This window comes from Gadus morhua, chromosome 4 (assembly GCF_902167405.1).
Source record: "Gadus morhua chromosome 4, gadMor3.0, whole genome shotgun sequence".
NCBI classification, from domain to species: Eukaryota; Metazoa; Chordata; class Actinopteri; order Gadiformes; family Gadidae; genus Gadus; species Gadus morhua.
This window is the reverse complement of record NC_044051.1, coordinates 8,826,275-8,844,228: the sequence shown is the minus strand read 5'-3', so window position 1 is coordinate 8,844,228 and position 17,954 is coordinate 8,826,275. Positions and strand designations below refer to the sequence as shown.

General features: G+C 42.6%; 3 protein-coding genes across 6 annotated transcripts; 1 reads left to right on the top strand and 2 right to left on the bottom strand.

The window, feature by feature from the left end:
• Positions 1-27: 27 nt before the first annotated feature.
• On the bottom strand, positions 28-4,909 carry wdr45 (WD repeat domain 45). The gene is made up of 10 exons (XM_030353834.1): positions 4,490-4,909; positions 4,317-4,391; positions 3,914-4,018; positions 3,309-3,414; positions 2,857-2,951; positions 2,682-2,761; positions 2,161-2,369; positions 1,609-1,710; positions 1,094-1,239; positions 28-846 (listed from the first exon to the last, which is right to left on the bottom strand). The coding sequence occupies exons 1-10, from the start codon at positions 4,536-4,538 to the stop codon at positions 737-739; spliced, it is 1,077 nt and encodes a 358-aa protein (XP_030209694.1). The 5' UTR covers positions 4,539-4,909; the 3' UTR covers positions 28-736.
• Positions 4,910-7,835: 2,926 nt separating this feature from the next.
• Positions 7,836-9,982, bottom strand: LOC115541908 (low choriolytic enzyme). Of its 2 annotated transcripts, XM_030353835.1 has the most exons (10): positions 9,778-9,982; positions 9,669-9,701; positions 9,504-9,569; positions 9,354-9,403; positions 9,114-9,195; positions 8,896-9,010; positions 8,644-8,816; positions 8,458-8,539; positions 8,250-8,371; positions 7,836-8,150 (listed from the first exon to the last, which is right to left on the bottom strand). In XM_030353835.1, the coding sequence occupies exons 1-10, from the start codon at positions 9,830-9,832 to the stop codon at positions 8,011-8,013; spliced, it is 918 nt and encodes a 305-aa protein (XP_030209695.1). In that variant the 5' UTR covers positions 9,833-9,982; the 3' UTR covers positions 7,836-8,010. The 2 variants fall into 2 exon arrangements, with proteins under 2 accessions (XP_030209695.1, XP_030209696.1); XM_030353836.1 differs by having other exon boundaries at positions 7,836-8,371.
• Positions 9,983-10,139: 157 nt separating this feature from the next.
• Positions 10,140-13,099, top strand: zcchc9 (zinc finger, CCHC domain containing 9). Of its 3 annotated transcripts, none has more exons than XM_030353837.1 (6): positions 10,140-10,223; positions 10,538-10,944; positions 11,098-11,248; positions 11,647-11,739; positions 12,055-12,123; positions 12,568-13,099. In XM_030353837.1, the coding sequence occupies exons 2-6, from the start codon at positions 10,549-10,551 to the stop codon at positions 12,678-12,680; spliced, it is 822 nt and encodes a 273-aa protein (XP_030209697.1). In that variant the 5' UTR covers positions 10,140-10,223; positions 10,538-10,548; the 3' UTR covers positions 12,681-13,099. The 3 variants fall into 3 exon arrangements, with proteins under 3 accessions (XP_030209697.1, XP_030209699.1, XP_030209698.1); XM_030353839.1 differs by lacking the exon at positions 10,140-10,223 and adding an exon at positions 10,227-10,258; XM_030353838.1 differs by lacking the exon at positions 10,140-10,223 and adding an exon at positions 10,229-10,356.
• The last annotated feature ends 4,855 nt before the right edge of the window (positions 13,100-17,954 follow it).

Genomic DNA, 17,954 nt, shown 5'->3' with positions numbered 1-17,954 from the left:
TTTGCATATTGGCAAGTCAAAACTGTGTACTTTTGAACAAGGATTTTATTATACTTTATAGTTCTGTACAGGGATATGACAGCGATATTATCGGTCTGTGGGCTATTTCTCTTTAAAGAACTGACTGAATCAACCCATTATACCTTGCGAAGTCTACAACACAAAAGTTAGCAAATTTAGCAACATGTAACATTACATTCTTCAATGAGATTATATACCAAATTATTATGTGCTGGGTTTTTTGGTATTAAAAACAGGTTTTACACATTCATCCTTCAGAATCATAACACAATTCTTTGATTTCACAGATAGAAAACAGTATTTTTATCCATTGTTGTAAAAATAAAATTGATACAAGCATAAAACCGGGCTTAACAACAACGTTATGCATTCCTATCGAACATCAACGAAAGTCACAAACGCAGTTAAGGAGGTGCTTCAGTACTTCAGTACTTTCTCCCCAACTCCTCCCAACCTTTGCCTTAAACGGACCCTATTAAACCACCAAGTTTGAGGCCAATTTCAAATGTAGCCTTTGTGACATCCCAAATGGGAGTGTCCTCCCAGATGTGGGACGAATAGATGAACTCCCCAGTCATCTATCCACCGTACATATGGGTGGACACGCCAACTTGTGATGTTACAAGCGGATAGATTTTGAACCTCACCGCTGGAGGTTAACTGGAGTCTCTTCACTGTTCAGTACACATCGCCTGCTGCTTTATCGGCCCTCGTCTCAGAAGTCATCATCATCACATATGTCCAGGTAAACATCGAAGGCTTCGCGGTTGCAGTTTCCGTCGGGTGTGAACACGTACTTATGGAATGTGCCGTCAACACAAATGGCTGAAGGAGAAAGAAAACCGAGAGAGAAAAAAACGAAAAATAAATCACCAATCGCAAAATCAACTTTGAAACTTCTCAGTCCCATTCCTTATGTCTGACATTTCTGGAACATAAGTCAGTGCATTTCCAATAACAGTTAAACTTGTAATTAGTAAACATTATCATGGTCTATATTTCACTGTGAATCAATGAAATCCAGCAAGTGAAGTAATTGAAAAAATGATTCTCATACATACGGCACACTTACCAATTACTGAGTTCACATTCTTCGACGTATTCTTCCCAAATGCGCAAATGCAGGCACATTCGGCGGGCACGGTGAAACTGGCCAGGGACCACTGGCTGTCCACGTACTGGCCAATCACAGGGCCCACCTTCCCCACGCGAGCCAACCTAGGGCAGACAGTGACATCAAAGACCAGAAAAACTCCAGACACTAGAACTTCTAGTTTATACGTTGAAGGGGCCCTACTTTACCACAAGGTGGGAGATGAGGAGCCATTTACGGCCGTCTTTAAATCTGATCTTTGACACCACAAGTATAGATCACCTGTACCACAAACATCAAGGGTGGACACTGCCGCTCATGATGTCACAAACAGACTTTTAAAAGCCTGGTCGTGACTTTTCAACCTCACATCTGGTGGTGAAATAGGGCTCCTTTCGGTTCTCCACCAGTTTGATGACCACACAGTATTCAAACTCATTGAATTGAATCACGACCAACGCGAGAAGCGCAAAACGTCGCAGCACTAGTCTTACGCGGAGCGTCGGTTGAGTTTGGTGTCCTTCAGGGCGAAGATGTGGACCGTGCCCTTGTCACTGGACGCACAGAGAAACGACGAGTCGTGGCTGAAGTTGATGCTAGGAAAGGGGAACGATAAGAGCAAACATTGCACAGGAAGCCATAGAATTACACCGAACAATATGATCTTTTTTTTGGTTCGCACAGCCCCGAAGCAATAAACCGTTAAGTGTAAAGTGACACGATAGAGCCAAATGACCAAGTGGTAAATGGTAAATCTTAAATGGACTGCATTTATATAGCGCTTTCACCCAAAGCACTTCACAATATTGCCTAACATTCACCCATTCATGCACACATTCACTCATGCAACATGACCGCCAGCTCGTCAGGAGCAGTCAGGGGGTGAGGCGCCTCGCTCAGGGACACCTCGACACCCAGCTAGCTAGGAGGAGCCGGGGATCGAACTAGCAACCTCGCGGTAACCAGCCAACCCCCGCTCTCCCTCCTGAGCTACTGCCGCCCTCGCTGAAGGCCACGCACGGCGCCGGGACTGCGTGAGGTGGTACCAGTATAGGGTGGCGGGGTCCGTGCCCCGGCGGAGCTCCACCAGCTTGTCCCGCGTGGTCGTGTCGAACAGGCGGATGAGGGTGCCCTTCCGGGAGGCCGACGCCGCCACGCTGCCCGGCTGGTTCAGCGCCACGCACGCGATCTCACTCTGGTGGGCGTTGATGGTGAAGGGGGCCGACGACGTGCCCGGTTTGGTGTTGGACAGGTCCTGGAGGGGGGAAGACAGGAGGCCAAATGCTCCATTGTTAGAGACGCTATTGCTTGTTACCGGTTATTAGCTATTGCTTGTTGTTATTACTAATAGCTGTTTTATATAAGGAATAGTCGTTTCTAAGAGATGGCATATTAGCTCTGCTGTTGCTAATATCAGTTGGCTTTTGATACTGATGACTAGCAATAGCTGTTCCTTATATTAGCAGTAGCAGTTTCTTAGCAGGAGGTTGAAATGGGGAAATATAAACCAAGGATTGGCATATTAGACACTACTTATATCATCGAATTTGGTTCCTTAGTAACTTACAACAAGCTGTAGACTGCCACATTTATGACCTGGAAAGACCAGAAGCTGTTTCTCCATACTAGGACACAGGTCACACAGTCCTGGAAGCAACCAAAAAACACCAGAAATCATATACAACCATACAAAATCTTATTTGTACAAACAAGATGTACTCTAAAGTCGGTTTTTTCTGTACCTTTGGGGTTGTCCCTGGTGTCAAACTCAAACAGCTTGACGGGGTTGTCCGGGAAACTGTACACGTAGATTCTGTTCTTCAGAACAATAATGATCCTGGAAAACACATTATTATGTGTTATGTATAAATATGTTATTAAGTGCTGTTAAAGCTGGTACGTAATATTTGAGAGGTGTAAATAGAGCAGATCAAGATTTCGTAAATGAACAACCCCAAAAGACGTCCCCCCCCTCCCTCCGTTTTCCCGCCATTGGGAAGTATGGCGCTCCGGCTCCTGTAGCCGAGCAACAACACTGTGCACGCAAATGTGATTGACAGGCAAGGAGGAACGCCCCGAACCAATCAAGGAAGCGATTTGTCAGAAGAGGCCGGCGTGCAGTCAACCAGAAAACATTGTGACCAAATATGGGCACTGATGGGTAACGGTTGCTAGGGAGCTCTGTTAAGCTTACTTGTCATGTCTCATGCGGACAGCCAGAACGGGCTTGGTGAAGGTGAACTCCAGCACCAGCTTGTCCTTGGGGTCCCTTGCCTCGCTTGCGTCATCCCAGATCAGCACTAGAATAGAAGCAGCATCACTTACATCACTTTATGACATACAAGTACAATGGCCAATAATGCAGTTTCAATTAATGTAGCATATACTGGCAATAATGTCTACTTTAACTGTCCAAATTTACATTTACTGCACAGCGTAAAATAGCTCCTACTCATAGTGTGTGTTAGGATATATTTCCATATATTGATGTGATGTCGTTTTAAAATCTTTAATTCCCATTCCTGTCCTGTATACCTTTCTGCTTTACATCCACATGTATTATATGGTACCTTCTCACGTACTCGAGGGTTTAGGGGTGATGGTAGAGAGACATAGTACGACAGGTGGGGCTGAGGGGAGAATGTGGGTGAATACTAGCCTGGGAAGCAGAAAAATCTGTGGGCTCATGTTTTATGTGTTCTCGCATATGTATCTGGCATATGTATCTGGCATATGTATCTGCCCCCCCCCCCCGACCCGTTCATTAAGTTTTCAGGAGGCCCTGGCCCACAAACTCACCTGAGATTTCGGAGAACTTGGGGTTGACTCCACCTCCCACCACCGCTAGCAGGTTGGACCGGTGCAGCATGGAGCACTGGGCCACGCTGCCCACCTGCTCGTGGTCTACAAACACAAATGTTTCTTCAATTAAAGAGTCGCCCAATTAGCCCCAGTCCAATCAGCAGACACTTGTGCTTTTTGGGGCTAAAGCTGCAGATAGTCATTGGCTTTTACCAACAGAAATCGAAACAACATTTCACTTTCTGTTGTTTAGAGACAAATACCTCACCAAGTCTATCATTCCGAATGTAGGCCCTACTTTATACTTTTTATTGTGTTCGTATATCGTATTTTATACCATTGATTGAAAAAAAATAGCACTATGCCATAATTGAATGCGCTTTGCATGTGTTTAACTTACCAAGATGGCCTTTCTCCATCAGGGGCTCCACGTTGTAAATCCTGACCCCGGTTTCCATAGCACAACAGAAACAGCCTGTGGTGGGACAACATTAATATTAATAACTACACATGTCACGTTAGGTACACGGACTTAATATCGGTAGATTTGTCTCAGTTTAATGTGGGTCTTACTCTGGTCTTGGTTGAACTGGAGACTATTGACTCCTCTTTGCTGAGCCATGGCTATCCAAAGTCACTAGTTGCCTGACTACACGGCGATATGTTCAATATAATTGTGCGAAGGATCAAGTGTGTTGATTGTAAAGTCGAAGCTTTTCTGGTCGTTGTGTTGCAACGTCGTGTCCCAATGTTTACCCCCGGCGGGACTCTTGTCGTACGACTGCTTGTCGTACTACAGCCAGTGAAACATGTCACTACGGAGTAATTTACTAACACAAACACGAAGGAAAATCCACGGAAAGATAACCCGTATTCCTTTAAAAATGTTTTAAAATCGAGTCAGCTGACAGAGCATGCAAAGTAGATGCTGTAGCAAGAGGACGTTTTGTTTTTGTTGTTTTCCGAGAAAGTGACGTCGACATGCACATGCTTCCGGTTTGGTTTCTTCCTGTCACATGTCCAATGTCGCCACCTGGCGAATGGATTTGAAATACCCTGTTATCCAACACCCATACTACCATAATATTTAGTATGCCGGACTTAGTATGTCCCGATGAAAAATGCAGTACGCCAGAAAATGCAAGGATGTTGTACTCTATCCGGTTGCATTTCTCAGTATGCAAGCCAGCATGCTTTTTCGGCTATTCTGCCCAACAATCCCTTGCGCAGCAGAAGATACGTCACATCGAGAGAGGCCTTGAAGTCGACGGTTGATACTTGGTACTACAGGTGTGCGTTGATCCTTGAGATCACCTGCATTATTATGTCCCAATTGTATTCACACTGTGCAACAGTAAAGTAAGAATAAAAGCAATGCGATTTTGAACGCGGCCATAGTCATCCTCACTGCAGAGCCAAGTGGGTGCAGCTCGACGTCCAGCTCTCCGTGGTGAAGACGTGTTTGTTGTTGGATATTCGTCAGATATTCGCATATTTGACCCTCCGTAGCTGGCAGCCTGTCATTTGTTCTTTTTAGTGTTTGTTTTAACAAGTTTAATTGATTTTAACATCCTCTCAAACAAAAAATTTCCTCTCAAACATGTCTGACCAGGTCCCTTTTGGTATGGTACTAACAGTGATTGTAAGGCTAAGCTGGATTGGTCTAAACACACAAATGAAGATGTGATGTTATACTATGGTAGAACTGATGGTCTTTTAAGGGATGTATATCTACCCAGCGATGCAATTTTGTGCTCTGATGTGAATTGTAATGATAGCTCTCACTGTAAGGACCTCTGTATAATTGTATTGCAGGAGCTGTGTACAAGGCCAGTAGACCATGCTTTACTTACTCTAATAAAAGACAAGTCTAACATCAAGCCAGGGTGGAACAAGTATGTGGGTACTTATCATGCTGAAGCCAAGAACGCATATGAGGCCTGGGTCCTGGCAGGTAGGCCCAGAGAGGGGCCTGTCCTGGACCACAAAAAGCTTACCAACGCAAGGTACAAATATGCAGTTCGTTACATCAGCAAACATGAGCAAGTAATGAGAGTGGACTCTATGGCTGAGAAGCTTCTTGGAAACAATGTTACTGGCTTCTGGAAGGAGGTGAGAGCACTGAACAGGGTCAGTGCATCATACCATGTACAGTTGAAGGAGTTTCTGGAGCCGACAAGATAGCTGAGCTATGGAAGCAATATTATTCTGAGCTATTCAATTGCGTTAAATGATCACTACAATCATTTAAGTTGTTTTCAAAGCTCAGCCAAAGAGGAGTGCCCAATAGCATAATTAGGATCCTGGCATATTGGTATGCTAACCAGAGCATGCAGGTCAAGTGGGGGAATGCAGTCTCTCCACCATTTGGCGTGGGTAATGGGGTTCGTCAGGGGGGGTTACTCTCACCTGCCCTTTTTAAATATTATATCAATGATTTATTTGATCAACTAAGAGCCAGTAAAACAGGATGCATGGTTGGAACACCCTGGTTAACCAAATTATGGATGCAGATGATTAGCTATCTTTTCTCCTAGCAGTGCTGGGTTTCAAGAGATGCTGAACATATGCACTGAGTATGCTCTCAAATTTAATGCAAAAAGAGTGTTCTGATCTGTAAAACAAAAGGAGATATGGATTTAAACTTTCCATCTTTTTACCTGGCAGGGCAAGTTTTAACTGTGGGTAATAAACTGATATCTAGGACACATCATCGCAGATCAAATGTGTGATGATGACATCTATAGGTAGCGCCGCATGTTATATGCACAAGCTAAGATGCTGGTTAGGAAATTCCACTGGTGCTCGGATAAGCTTGTTTAAAGCATACTGTACTCCTGTGTACTGCCCCCTTATGGACCAAGTTTAAAAAGTCTAGCATCCAGAAGCTCCAGATAAGGGTTTGCGTATACTGCTTAAAAAACCCAAGTGGAGCAGTGCAAGTGAACTATTTTGTAGGGTAGGAGTCAACACGTTCCATGCACTGTTGTGAAACCTAATGCACAAATCTATTTGCAGATTGAATGGTTCATGTAACCTCATCATTATGGTGCTGTCAAACCCTGGTCTTTGTACTGCGCGATAGCAGTCATCCACGTGGAAACACTGGTATCATTGCCTTTTTCAATTGTCGTGTTGTTTTTGTATAAGCTGTTTGTATTGGTATGTCCATGTATTGGACCCCGAGTCTGGAAATAAAAGATTGAATTTGTTTGCCAAGCAATCAAGTTTGGTGTAAGCCACTGAACAATTGTTTGCTCCAAAACGTATGGACTATTTCATCCGTTTTGGATACCTACTCCATGTGCTTTTCCCAGTCTACTGCTACATCCATCGGCTGCAGTGGGGTTTGTTTTTAGCCCGAAACAGCAGCATAAGCTTGTTTTCTGGACTGGGAGTGTGGCGTTTGCCTGGATCTCTGGCCATCTATGTTCCGTGTAAACCAGGACAATTCTGCCTGCACCAGCTACAGCCTAATAAAAAGAAATGTGCACTTGTAAAAAAATAAATAAAAGAAAATCCTAGCTTTTTGCTAATTGGCTTTAGTATGGCACAAAACACCCCAAACCAGAACTGTTCTAGGTGGTATTAACTTATTAAGACACCAAAGAATATATTTTGCAGCAAAAGAAATAAATGGCGTGTTTAGTTAAAGACCTCACTTTAAGCGGGAAGCCTGGTGGGGATGGATATTCAAATTCTAGCCGTGTTGCCGTAAGGTACCCCACCGTGCCAAGCTGGGCCAGTGGGCCTACCGCCAGTATAGTATAGGAAAACGCCTTTGCCAGGCACACATGTACATTGAGGCTCAGCCCAATAAATGAAACGAGGTTCATTTTGTAGCCACACACAAACAGGTCTTCTTGCATTCCAAGGGCATTACAGCCTTGTTTAGGGTATGAAAAGTCGGTGAAAAGTCTTTTATAAAAAACGCTTTTTATCATTTAGGAGAGAGTTACAATTTTAGCCAATACAAAAAAAAAAGTGAAGCCATCGTGTTCAAATAAAAAACGACTGAGTTCTGCAGTTTGTTGATATCAGCAAGTTGGTAGCGCTCAGCCAGCCCAGATGTCCCTATTGGGTTATGCAAAACATCATCCAAATGGATGGTAGGTATTCAAATTGGCAGAGACTCCTGGTACGTGCAAATACAATCTCTTTAGTCTAGCAAACATTTTGAGAAATGTGTCTTCCTTTTCCTTCGACGTCTTGTCATCCATTTCTCCCGTTCCAACTAGTGAAAGATGCGATATAGAAAAAAAAAAAAAATAGGCCATTAGATACACTGAAGTATTCTTCAACAAGATGTATTCCAGTCAAAAACCGTACAAACCACATTGGTAAAGGACTCTGATTCTTTTCATATCCTGTGGAGTCAAGCGAGTCCTTTGTCCCATGTCGCTGCCATGCTTCAACAGCTTGATGGTGGGCAATCCATTTTTAGAGAAGTACTTTCTATATTAAAATAAAGTGGACACAATTTTACACAAACAGCACAACACTCCAAAAGTCAAGTAATTGTCGTCATCTTAATGCTTTACCCTCCGTAGTGCATGATCGAAGAAGTATCGTAAGGAATTCCAAAGGTTTTTCCATCTTTCATTTTGAAGTTACTGTGCCTTCCTGTAAAGATTATGAACCGGAGAAATCCCCTTACAGTCAACGACTCCCGATGTTGAAAATAATTGACAGACCATCCATCTATACTAGACAAATACAAAAGTCACCTGTCTGAATGTTGCTTTCAATGACCTGGATATGTTCGTTGCGGTCCAGCCGCGTATGTTCGTGATGGAACCCCAGAGCATGCAGTATCTCATGTGCTACATTTCCAACGTTGCAAATTGGCCCAACATATAGAATCTGTTCTCCGCCTTGGTACCCCACATAGGATGCACAACTACAACAAAACGCAATTCACAAATGGCTGCAAATATTCAAAATTTATATTCTGGTGCCGTCTGGTTTATCTCACTCACCCCTTGCTTGGGTAGAAAAGCATATAGTCTGGTTCTGTGCTTCGTTTGTGAAAGGACACACAGGCGTGTTCAGACACCATGTCCATCGCCTTCAGCATGGTGTCTTTCATATTGACTGGGCAAACACAGTTGGAAACTTCTACAAATACACAAGGAAACTCACAACGAAACCCAGAAGGACACCAAACATTGGCCCATTAATTCATTACACGACCAACCTAAATCGGGGTGGATCTCAAACGCCACATGGACCTTTCCGTTGACGGCTGGCCAGACGGCATCAACGGCGTTCCTGTCAGACTACCATGAAGTTGTTGAGTGATGCAGCCATACACAAACACATGTCGAGTGTTCGAAAGAGAAACCCATTACTACAATACACTGGATGCATCAACAAAAAATAAAACCTACTCAAATTAAACCCACGAAACCTAAACCATGCGGAAAATGTTACTTACTGGCATAATTATGTCTCCCTCAATGATGGCCTTGTCAAAGGTAAGTATCGCTGCAAGGAATAAGGAAAACATTCAAAATGGCAACAAATTAAATTGTTAAGATGCCTATTCAATGAATTAACACCAATGCCAAACAGGTTTGGCATTTACCTTCTAATGTTTCTGGATTCTCTTGGGCATAGTTTATGGCATTGGCATACAAATCTCCAAAGACTTCTATATGCAACACATTTTTAAAAAAGGCAAATAGATTAATAAATGATTAGATCAATGTCAACAGAGGCCAGTATTATGCAACTAGAAGTAGAAACACACCATTTCCATGATTTGTCACAGGACTACATTGCACTGCAAAAAAAGGATCGACCAAATTAGATAGGCTACATTTTGTATAATCAACAATAAATAAAGTTTATTTTCTTACCATGTCCAATACACATTGACATAAAGAACAGAAAAATTAGGCGTGACAAACACATGACACAAAATTCTCGAAGTAGACTATGCCTTCATGTCACCCCAGATAACCAACCTCTTCTGGACCAATGTGCTCTAATTGCCTACCAGTGTGATTATTATTACCAGCTGAGGCGGCCTGATTCGTGGCCTGTTTGGGAGGGGTTTATTTGTGAGAATGCATAAAGAATCTTTAGTTAATATTAATTAAGTGTTATAAAGACAAGTATATCGGCTTGTATATCTACACTTATTTTACAGACGGATAGGTAAAAAAAACCGCATATTTTTTAATTACGACTGTTTCCTTACGTGACTGGAGTTGACCCCCCTAGACCGATAGAGGGCAACAAAACAACGAAAGGTAGAATGTCAATTTCCGGTAAAACATAGAAGAAGAGAAGTACTTCCCAGGTAAATATGTCCACATGTTACAGCCAACAGTGATGGTATTTGTTTATATACATGTATATAATAGTTGCTATCCGTGCTTTGAATAACTAGTGTCATTGCAGTAAAACCTTCTCGGGTAATGTACGGGAACACGGTTCGTAGTGTCTGTACTGATGTTCTATATCGCTAAATAAACACCAGCGTGCATCCGCTGACCATATAGTTAAGACTCCTCTTTTATCAAACTGTATCTCATGGCAGATCTGATATTGTTGGCCGCTTGTGTAAAAACGGTCGTCTTACGCTAATGTAGATATATTTTAATGTTTGATCAGAAGGTGTCAAGATGACGAGATGGGCCAGAGCCAATAACATCCATAAACACAAACCAGCCGACGCCACCCCATGGGACCAGCTGAAACACACTACTGCTCAGTCGGGAGCCAAAAGGACATTTCCTGCTTCCACAGGAAGACCACGTCCAGTTCCATCGGACCCTCTACGGAGGACTCAGCGGCAGGAGCCTGCAGATTATAAAAAGCCCAACAAGAAGAAGAAGGACTATGATAATGTAGACGTAAACGGCTTCATGGCGTACCTGGAGGAGAGCGGCCAGCCTCTCCCCAGGGGCCAACAGGACGGGGAGCAGGGCCTCCGAGAAGAGCTGGAGACCGCTGTGAGGAAAGACAACCGCCGGGAGGACAGGAGGATAAGGAGGCAAAACGATAAGAAAAGTAAAATGGTGAGTGATTACTTTTCTAAGTGCTCTGCACTTCTTTCTCACGTTATTTAGCCTACATTAAATCAAATTTGGAGTGGATACAAAAGAAGCTTACGGTGCTACCATATACTCTTTTGTTTCATATTGTTTGCTTCGTCTGGTTCTTCCCGATAGCTCTGCTTCAACTGTAAGCAGCCGGGCCACGGTTTGGCTGACTGCCCCGAGGCGGAGCGCGACGTGGAGATGGGCAGGGGGATCTGCTTCCGTTGTGGATCCACTGAACACGAAGTCACGAGGTGCCGGGCGAAGGTGGACCCGGCTCTAGGTGAGGGCAGCAAATGTACACTCAGGCAAACCGATAGCTTATCTGTTTTAGGTCTCAATATTTATTTAATTGTTGTGTGGTCTTAAGGACGTACAACATTAGGGACAATAAACATTTGATCAACGGGCACACAAGAAAAGTAGTTGAAGGTGATATAATATCGAGATGTGTTTTGAATGTACATTGCAGCAATATAACAGACAATTAAAATATCAGACTCCTTTGTCTAGTAGCATGACGATGCTAAAGTGCAGGTGTATGAGGTTAGTTCAACTGTTCATGACAGGTGTTGCCTGTGGGTAAAATCTCTGCCGTTTGTTTGTGGATGTTGCGTTACCTCTTCACAGACTGAAGGAGGGAAGGTGTTATGTCATGTTAACGCGTTTTCTGCCTCTTAGGGGAGTTTCCTTACGCAAAGTGCTTCATCTGTGGAAAGACAGGGCACTTGTCACGGTCGTGTCCTGACAACCCTAAGGGTCTATACAAAGAAGGTAAGCACAGGTCTCTAAGTTAAACGTGACAATTTATACCACCAGGTGTGAGTGTGATTATTCGTTACAAGCCGTTGTGAAAATCTGCCTCTTCTGACAACACAAGTGGGCGTGTCAACGTAGATGTATGACGGATAGATGAGCAACGTTTGCTACAGTCCACTGGGTGGGCTGGTAGACTGATCTGTCCATCACAATCCAACTCAAACCTGGTGGTATAATATGTCAGCCTTTAGGAAAACCCTTCTGCCGTGGGATACCAGGGGTGTTGAACCAGCCAGTGTATAGTTGTGTTGATATGAGTTGTCTTTGCAGGAGGTAGCTGTCACGTGTGTGGCTCTGTGGAGCACTTCCAGAAGGACTGTCCCGAGCACCAGTCTAAAGGTATTTTGTTTGTGTGTGTGTGTGTGTGTGTGTGTGTGTGTGCGTGTGTGCGCGTGCGCGTGCGGTTCTCCCCTCATGTCCACATTTACATCTGGTCATTTTGAATGCTACTCTTCTATCCACACACGTCTTAGGAAGTGGCGTAGAACAATGAACACATTCATTTGTAACTACGAAAAATGTAACTGCTGTTCCCAACTAAAACAAATGAAGTATCACCGTAAATTAATTTAGACATCGAATATTTAGTCCTCTGCTTGGAAAGTGGTTTCAGCGGGCCGTACAGTCTATCGGTTAGGGTGTTCTACTCCCAGAATAAAGGTCAGACTCCAAAGTCCACAGTCATCCTCAAGTATGCACCACAGCAGTAGACTGGAGGGGACGCACGAGGTGGCGGGTTAACGAGGGTTGATGAATCTTCCGTTTGCCCTCCTGTGTTGACAGTGACCGCCATCACGTTGGGCTGGCTGTCCAACAACATGAGTGCCGACCACGAGGACGTGGACGTGCCGGTGAAGAAGGCCAAACCTAAACAGGCCAAGGTGGTTGTGTTCTGATGTCATGCAATCAAACGTTATCCACCTCACTAGAATGGTATATTACCATGTGAAGAGTTATGATAACGCTTTTGGGAAACATTTGATTGGCCTCGCTGTGTAAACCTGTGAGGTTTGTTGTTTGTTTTTTGTTGTTAGTTCTGGTGAGGTCAAATGAAAGAACAGCACAGATAGAACAACAACACAATCTAACAATCATTCAGGTTGTTGTACATTTCTACAATAATTCTTTATATTGAAATGTGTTAACTATGTACTCAAAGAATTAGAATACTTTAAAGCTTTACAGGAAATGGCTTAATTTCTGTTCAAGTCAAGGGTTATGTAGCTAATATACGATGCTTCTATTTAAGGTGTCCTTTGAACACGTTATTTGTAGATTTGTTTGGTCAAATTGTTAATAAAACTCTTTAAAGCGACCTATTGTTTCTGTCCTAATGAAGAAATTAAGACCAGATCGAAGTCTTTAGTCAAGTTGGCCATTATTTGGTGTAACAAAGACATTTCTGGAAATCAATCTCAGTGCTTGGAGCACTGGATTCTACAGAGCAAAGCGACCCTACTTCTCTGTGCCTGGCAGTTATTGATTTGATGGAGTTTATTAAACAAATCTCTAAAAAAGTTTTCAAAACAAGACATAACCTGGTGTTTTGTAAAGCTGAAATTGATTTTATAGTTGTATCTCTCACCAGTAGATGGAGACAATCATCACTGTGGCAAAATGAACAAGCATAGACATGCCTGGGGTTTAAGTTTGATCAATAAGTCTTATTTTTAATTCGGGGTCATGTCAATGTACTGCATCCTCTGATAAACAACAATTTGTTGATGAAAATACATTGAATTATTTACGCTACATTATGAACTATTCAACAATGATAATCATTTCTTGGAACATTTCAGCAGAGTGATCAGTCCATGTTACTCGCCAATTCTGTTAACCAGCCGTATTCCATTGGTTTTTAAAGACAAACAGACTCTCAATGGTAGCTCAACTGTCTGTAGACTGTGATACATTGGCTCATGTCAATATAATACTTGTTTTTTCCACTTAAGTACTCTAAATAATGACTCATCTACATTTTAAAATAAATATAGCAATTAAAGTTCTTAAAAATAACAGTAATGGAAATTTGTCATTAAGTTTTTCACTGCTAATGTATCGTTGGTAGGGAAAGTCTTCTGAAATTACAAAGAGCCCTTTTAGTATCTGGTGGCTAAAATAAGTCAAGGAAATGATTTCACAAATGAGTAATCCTTAAAGCAAAGGTCCAGAAGAGCAGTTGGTTGGTTGCTGTTAAAAGGTATGCAGATGGTCCGTTACCCCATCATACATTTTAGATGTATTTTATTATATCAGGAGTCTACAAAGTATAATTATTGTATCTCAAAAATAGGTATTAGTTTTGGAGTATGAATACAGTTTGCATAATGTATCAATCTAAATATATATATTTATCCATTTTAATACATTTCTATGAATTTGGAAGGCCCTCACTGTTGAATTAATCCAGGGTCAAAAACCTAGAAGAGTCTCTGCCTGCCCCCAACACAACATCTCTATGAAGCACATCCTGATGTTCTCAGCCTGTTGATGGTGCCAGGCAGCAAAGTAAAAATCGGACATAAAAAGCAAAATGCAGCTAGCCTTGATCTTCATGGAAAACACAATTTAAGCTATGTCACATGGATGTCACATGTCAAGTTATGTAGCGCATGTAGTTTCTCCCTTTCTGCTTGCTTCCGCGAATACCCAACCCTCTTCCCACATCTCACAGCCTGAGCCTACTTTGCCATGACACCTTTCCACGTGACACACACTAACACGTACAGAACTTGCCGCCCCAAAGCCCCTCCGCAATAGTCGCTAATCATAACATTTCAAAGGCACTGCTGCCGTGCAGTAATTGGACTGTGCTGCAGTCGGTTTCTAGGTCAACCTCTTTCCTGACCTTGGGATGCCTGTGAAGTTTTGGGTCGGAGAATGTAGCCACCACAACTCCTCTATATCAACAAGTATCACTTTAACACAATTAAAACCTGCCTTAAATGTCAATATCCCAGTGAAAGTATGCGCATCTCAGCACACTTATTACTTCAATTACTACCACGTTTCATTGGTCTGTTGGTTTATTCAGGACCTTTTAAGAAAGTGGATGAGATAGCGTATGTGTCGTAATGTTGTAGCTAAGGGAAACTCCATAGTGACATCTGCTTCTCTCTTTCATTTATGTATTGATATGATATGTGGCTTCAGGTGATGCTGAATGGTGGAGTCTAGATGCTAAGTTTTACTAGAATGTGATGGGATTTGTGGATCTATGGCCTAGCCTGCAAGTGCACCGATTTAGTCAATGCCCCTTGAGCAGGCGTGTGTAGTGGTTAGGTCGTTGACCCCAATTTGGATGTTTCTAGTTTTCCCCCTCAACGTTCACAGTCCACAAGTCTTTGAGGTTGACGACCCAACCCAACCTGCTTAATAATGGCATTTATCTACAAATGGAAGAAAATTACCATGAGGTAGCTTTCGATAAAAGTGTCGAAATAGTCAAATAATAGTTGAGTTCGGATTAGAATGGTGATGTTGCGTCTCCAAGGTGCTTTGAGATGTGTGGCCTTTGATGTTCCCCAGTTGGTCAGTTTATGGACTGAGTCTTAAGAGAGGGAACTACTCTCCTCCGGTCAGTTTATGGACTGACTCTTAAGACAGTGAACTTCTCTCCTCCCAGATGTTTGGATCTAACGTGGAGCAGGAGGAGGTAAAGCGAGGGCACCATGGGAGGATGTGAGCTCGTATCTTCACAGGTCTAACGAGGTCAGAAATACTGCTGAGTTTGACCAATGCTCTGTTAGACTAATTGCTCCATTGCAAGTGCTGGAAATGAAACGGCAGGATACTAGGTAGCTCTATGTGCTCACCCAATGTACTTATTTACCTATGTTTTTATTCCACTGCTTTAAGTCACTCAATCTGTTCCACTCTTCAGATTGACAAGTTCACGGTTAATTAATTAAAAAAACTGCTAGCTTCCACTTTAAAAGTTTATACAGGACAATGTTTTTTCAAGATGTTTGGACGAATAAGTATTTAATCATTGAAGTCAATGGAGGCTTGACATGCCTAAAGCGAACGCAGCAAAAAAGCGGCAAAAAAATAACAGAATCTTCGCAGCTATTCTGACACCGACAGGGAAATAATTGTATGTTGTGTTCTTCTTTTGTCGGTTGCCAATTGAGTAGCATTTGGTCTTTTTTGGCCCGAAAACCTCAAATGAGTTGGATGCTCCTGCTCCAATTGGACTTAACCATCTGTAGAGAAGACCATCCTGTACCCCCATGTTATTGCTATATTGTAATGGCATGTATACAAATAGAATCATGATATTAAATGTAGGGCTGAAGGCACAAGAACGAAATACATTTTAACAGTATTCAAATTGCTTTTCCCAATGGTAGCATTTACAGGATTTGTAATGTTTAAAAAAAATTAGGATTAATGATCTGTCAAAGGAAAACCCTTGCATTGTGCAAACACTAATGGCCTTAGAGGCTTAACATTTGTTACTGTATGTTCTGAAATACAATCTATGGTTTAGACATCCGTTTGATTCGAGAACAATATAGTGTTATTGTGTGTTTGGGGGTTCCCATGGACAGTGTCAAGGGAGTGATGTGAAAAGCTTTTCTTCCCCCAATAAGTCTACCTCGTACAATTTATAAAAAAAAAAAAATATATATATATATTATAATAATCCAAAACCAAAATGAACAGACTCCAAGATGGCAACCTCAGAAGACCCCCCGTGAACGATTTCCACGAAAGCTTCTGCCTCAACAAGGAAGAGAACTGAAACCGTGGCCAGGACGAGTCCCAAACCTGCCAGACAGCTGCATCATAGCTCCCCCATCACTCCTCCTTAGGCCTGATGATTACACAATTCAAACCAAAGAGAGTATGTTTGTGACTGCGTGAGACTGTGTGTGCGTTTGTGTGCTTGTGTAGAGTGCATATTGTGTACATGTGTGTGTTATTGAGCCCCGTGTGAATGGGCTTTGTGTGTGAGTGTCTGGGCGCATGTGTCTGTGTGTGCTTAAGCGGTCGTACATGCTTGTGTGCACGTGTGTGTGTGTGTTTGTTTACACAGTAGGCTCATTCATTTAAGTCTCCTGGTTCTCATTTAAAATAATAAGACTCTTTTCTTTAGTTATTGTCTCTCAGGCGATGGATTTCCCAATGCCAACCCTTTCCCGGCCCAGCAGTGCGAGCGGATGGCCCTACAGTGTCAGCAATCAGCCCTAATAGCTCCAGGGAAATTCTGATATTCATTGAATGCCCAAATGTTCTGCCTCAAATAAACGAACAACACAGGTCTGCATTTGAAGTTGTTTTAGCTCAATCCATTAAATATACCACTGGAGACGCAATCTCCCCAGGGAAGGTTTGACCGTTCACTCTCCTTGCACTAGCAACACGTGGCCTTTTTTTATACTTACAGTCTATCAACGAAAGCAGGCCGTTTTAATGAACTTGACTACTGACTTTTATGATTAGAGACCCGCCGGGTGTCTTCGTTCCTGCTGACGGGGGCATCTTTCCAGTGCCTTCAAAGCGTGTAGTAAACGCAGTCCAAACTCCTGACTCACCGGCACACACCGACACCTACTGTGTTGGCAGTGAGTGACTGTTGTGTTTGTTGCTCGTCGCAGGGGCAGCTCTGCTTTCACGATCCCCCTTTACTATCTGTTCCAGGGAGGATGTATGAACATGTCGGCAACCGGTACGAGTTAGACCTACAACATGGTTTTTGTTGTGTTTGTTAGTCAGTAAATAAAAGGGTTACAGGAAGCGCATTGAGTTTGAAATGAGGCCTCTTGTTGAATCTCCTTGTAAACATTTTTTTTATTATAAATGCTTCCCACCATTTTATTAAACGTTTACTTTGAGATTCAATCTTGGTGTAGTTGTTGGATAGGGGTTGTAATCCGTTTCTTTCTATTTGTTTAAGTAGCCTACTAGAAATCCCACAGCTTAGTAGTAGCAATGACTAGAATTACATCTACGATAAAGGGTGATGTTTAAAAGATTTTGCAATGTTCCTCGTTCTATGTCTCCCAGGACTAGAGCTGTGGATCAAACCTACTAATCTCTTATTCTTATACACGTCCACAGAAGCCTCATACATATCACTAATACATCTGATTTGAAATGATAATGGCAGCATGGTCATCAACTTGCTGACATGCACGCTTACAGAAAGCACAGCCTTTATATTA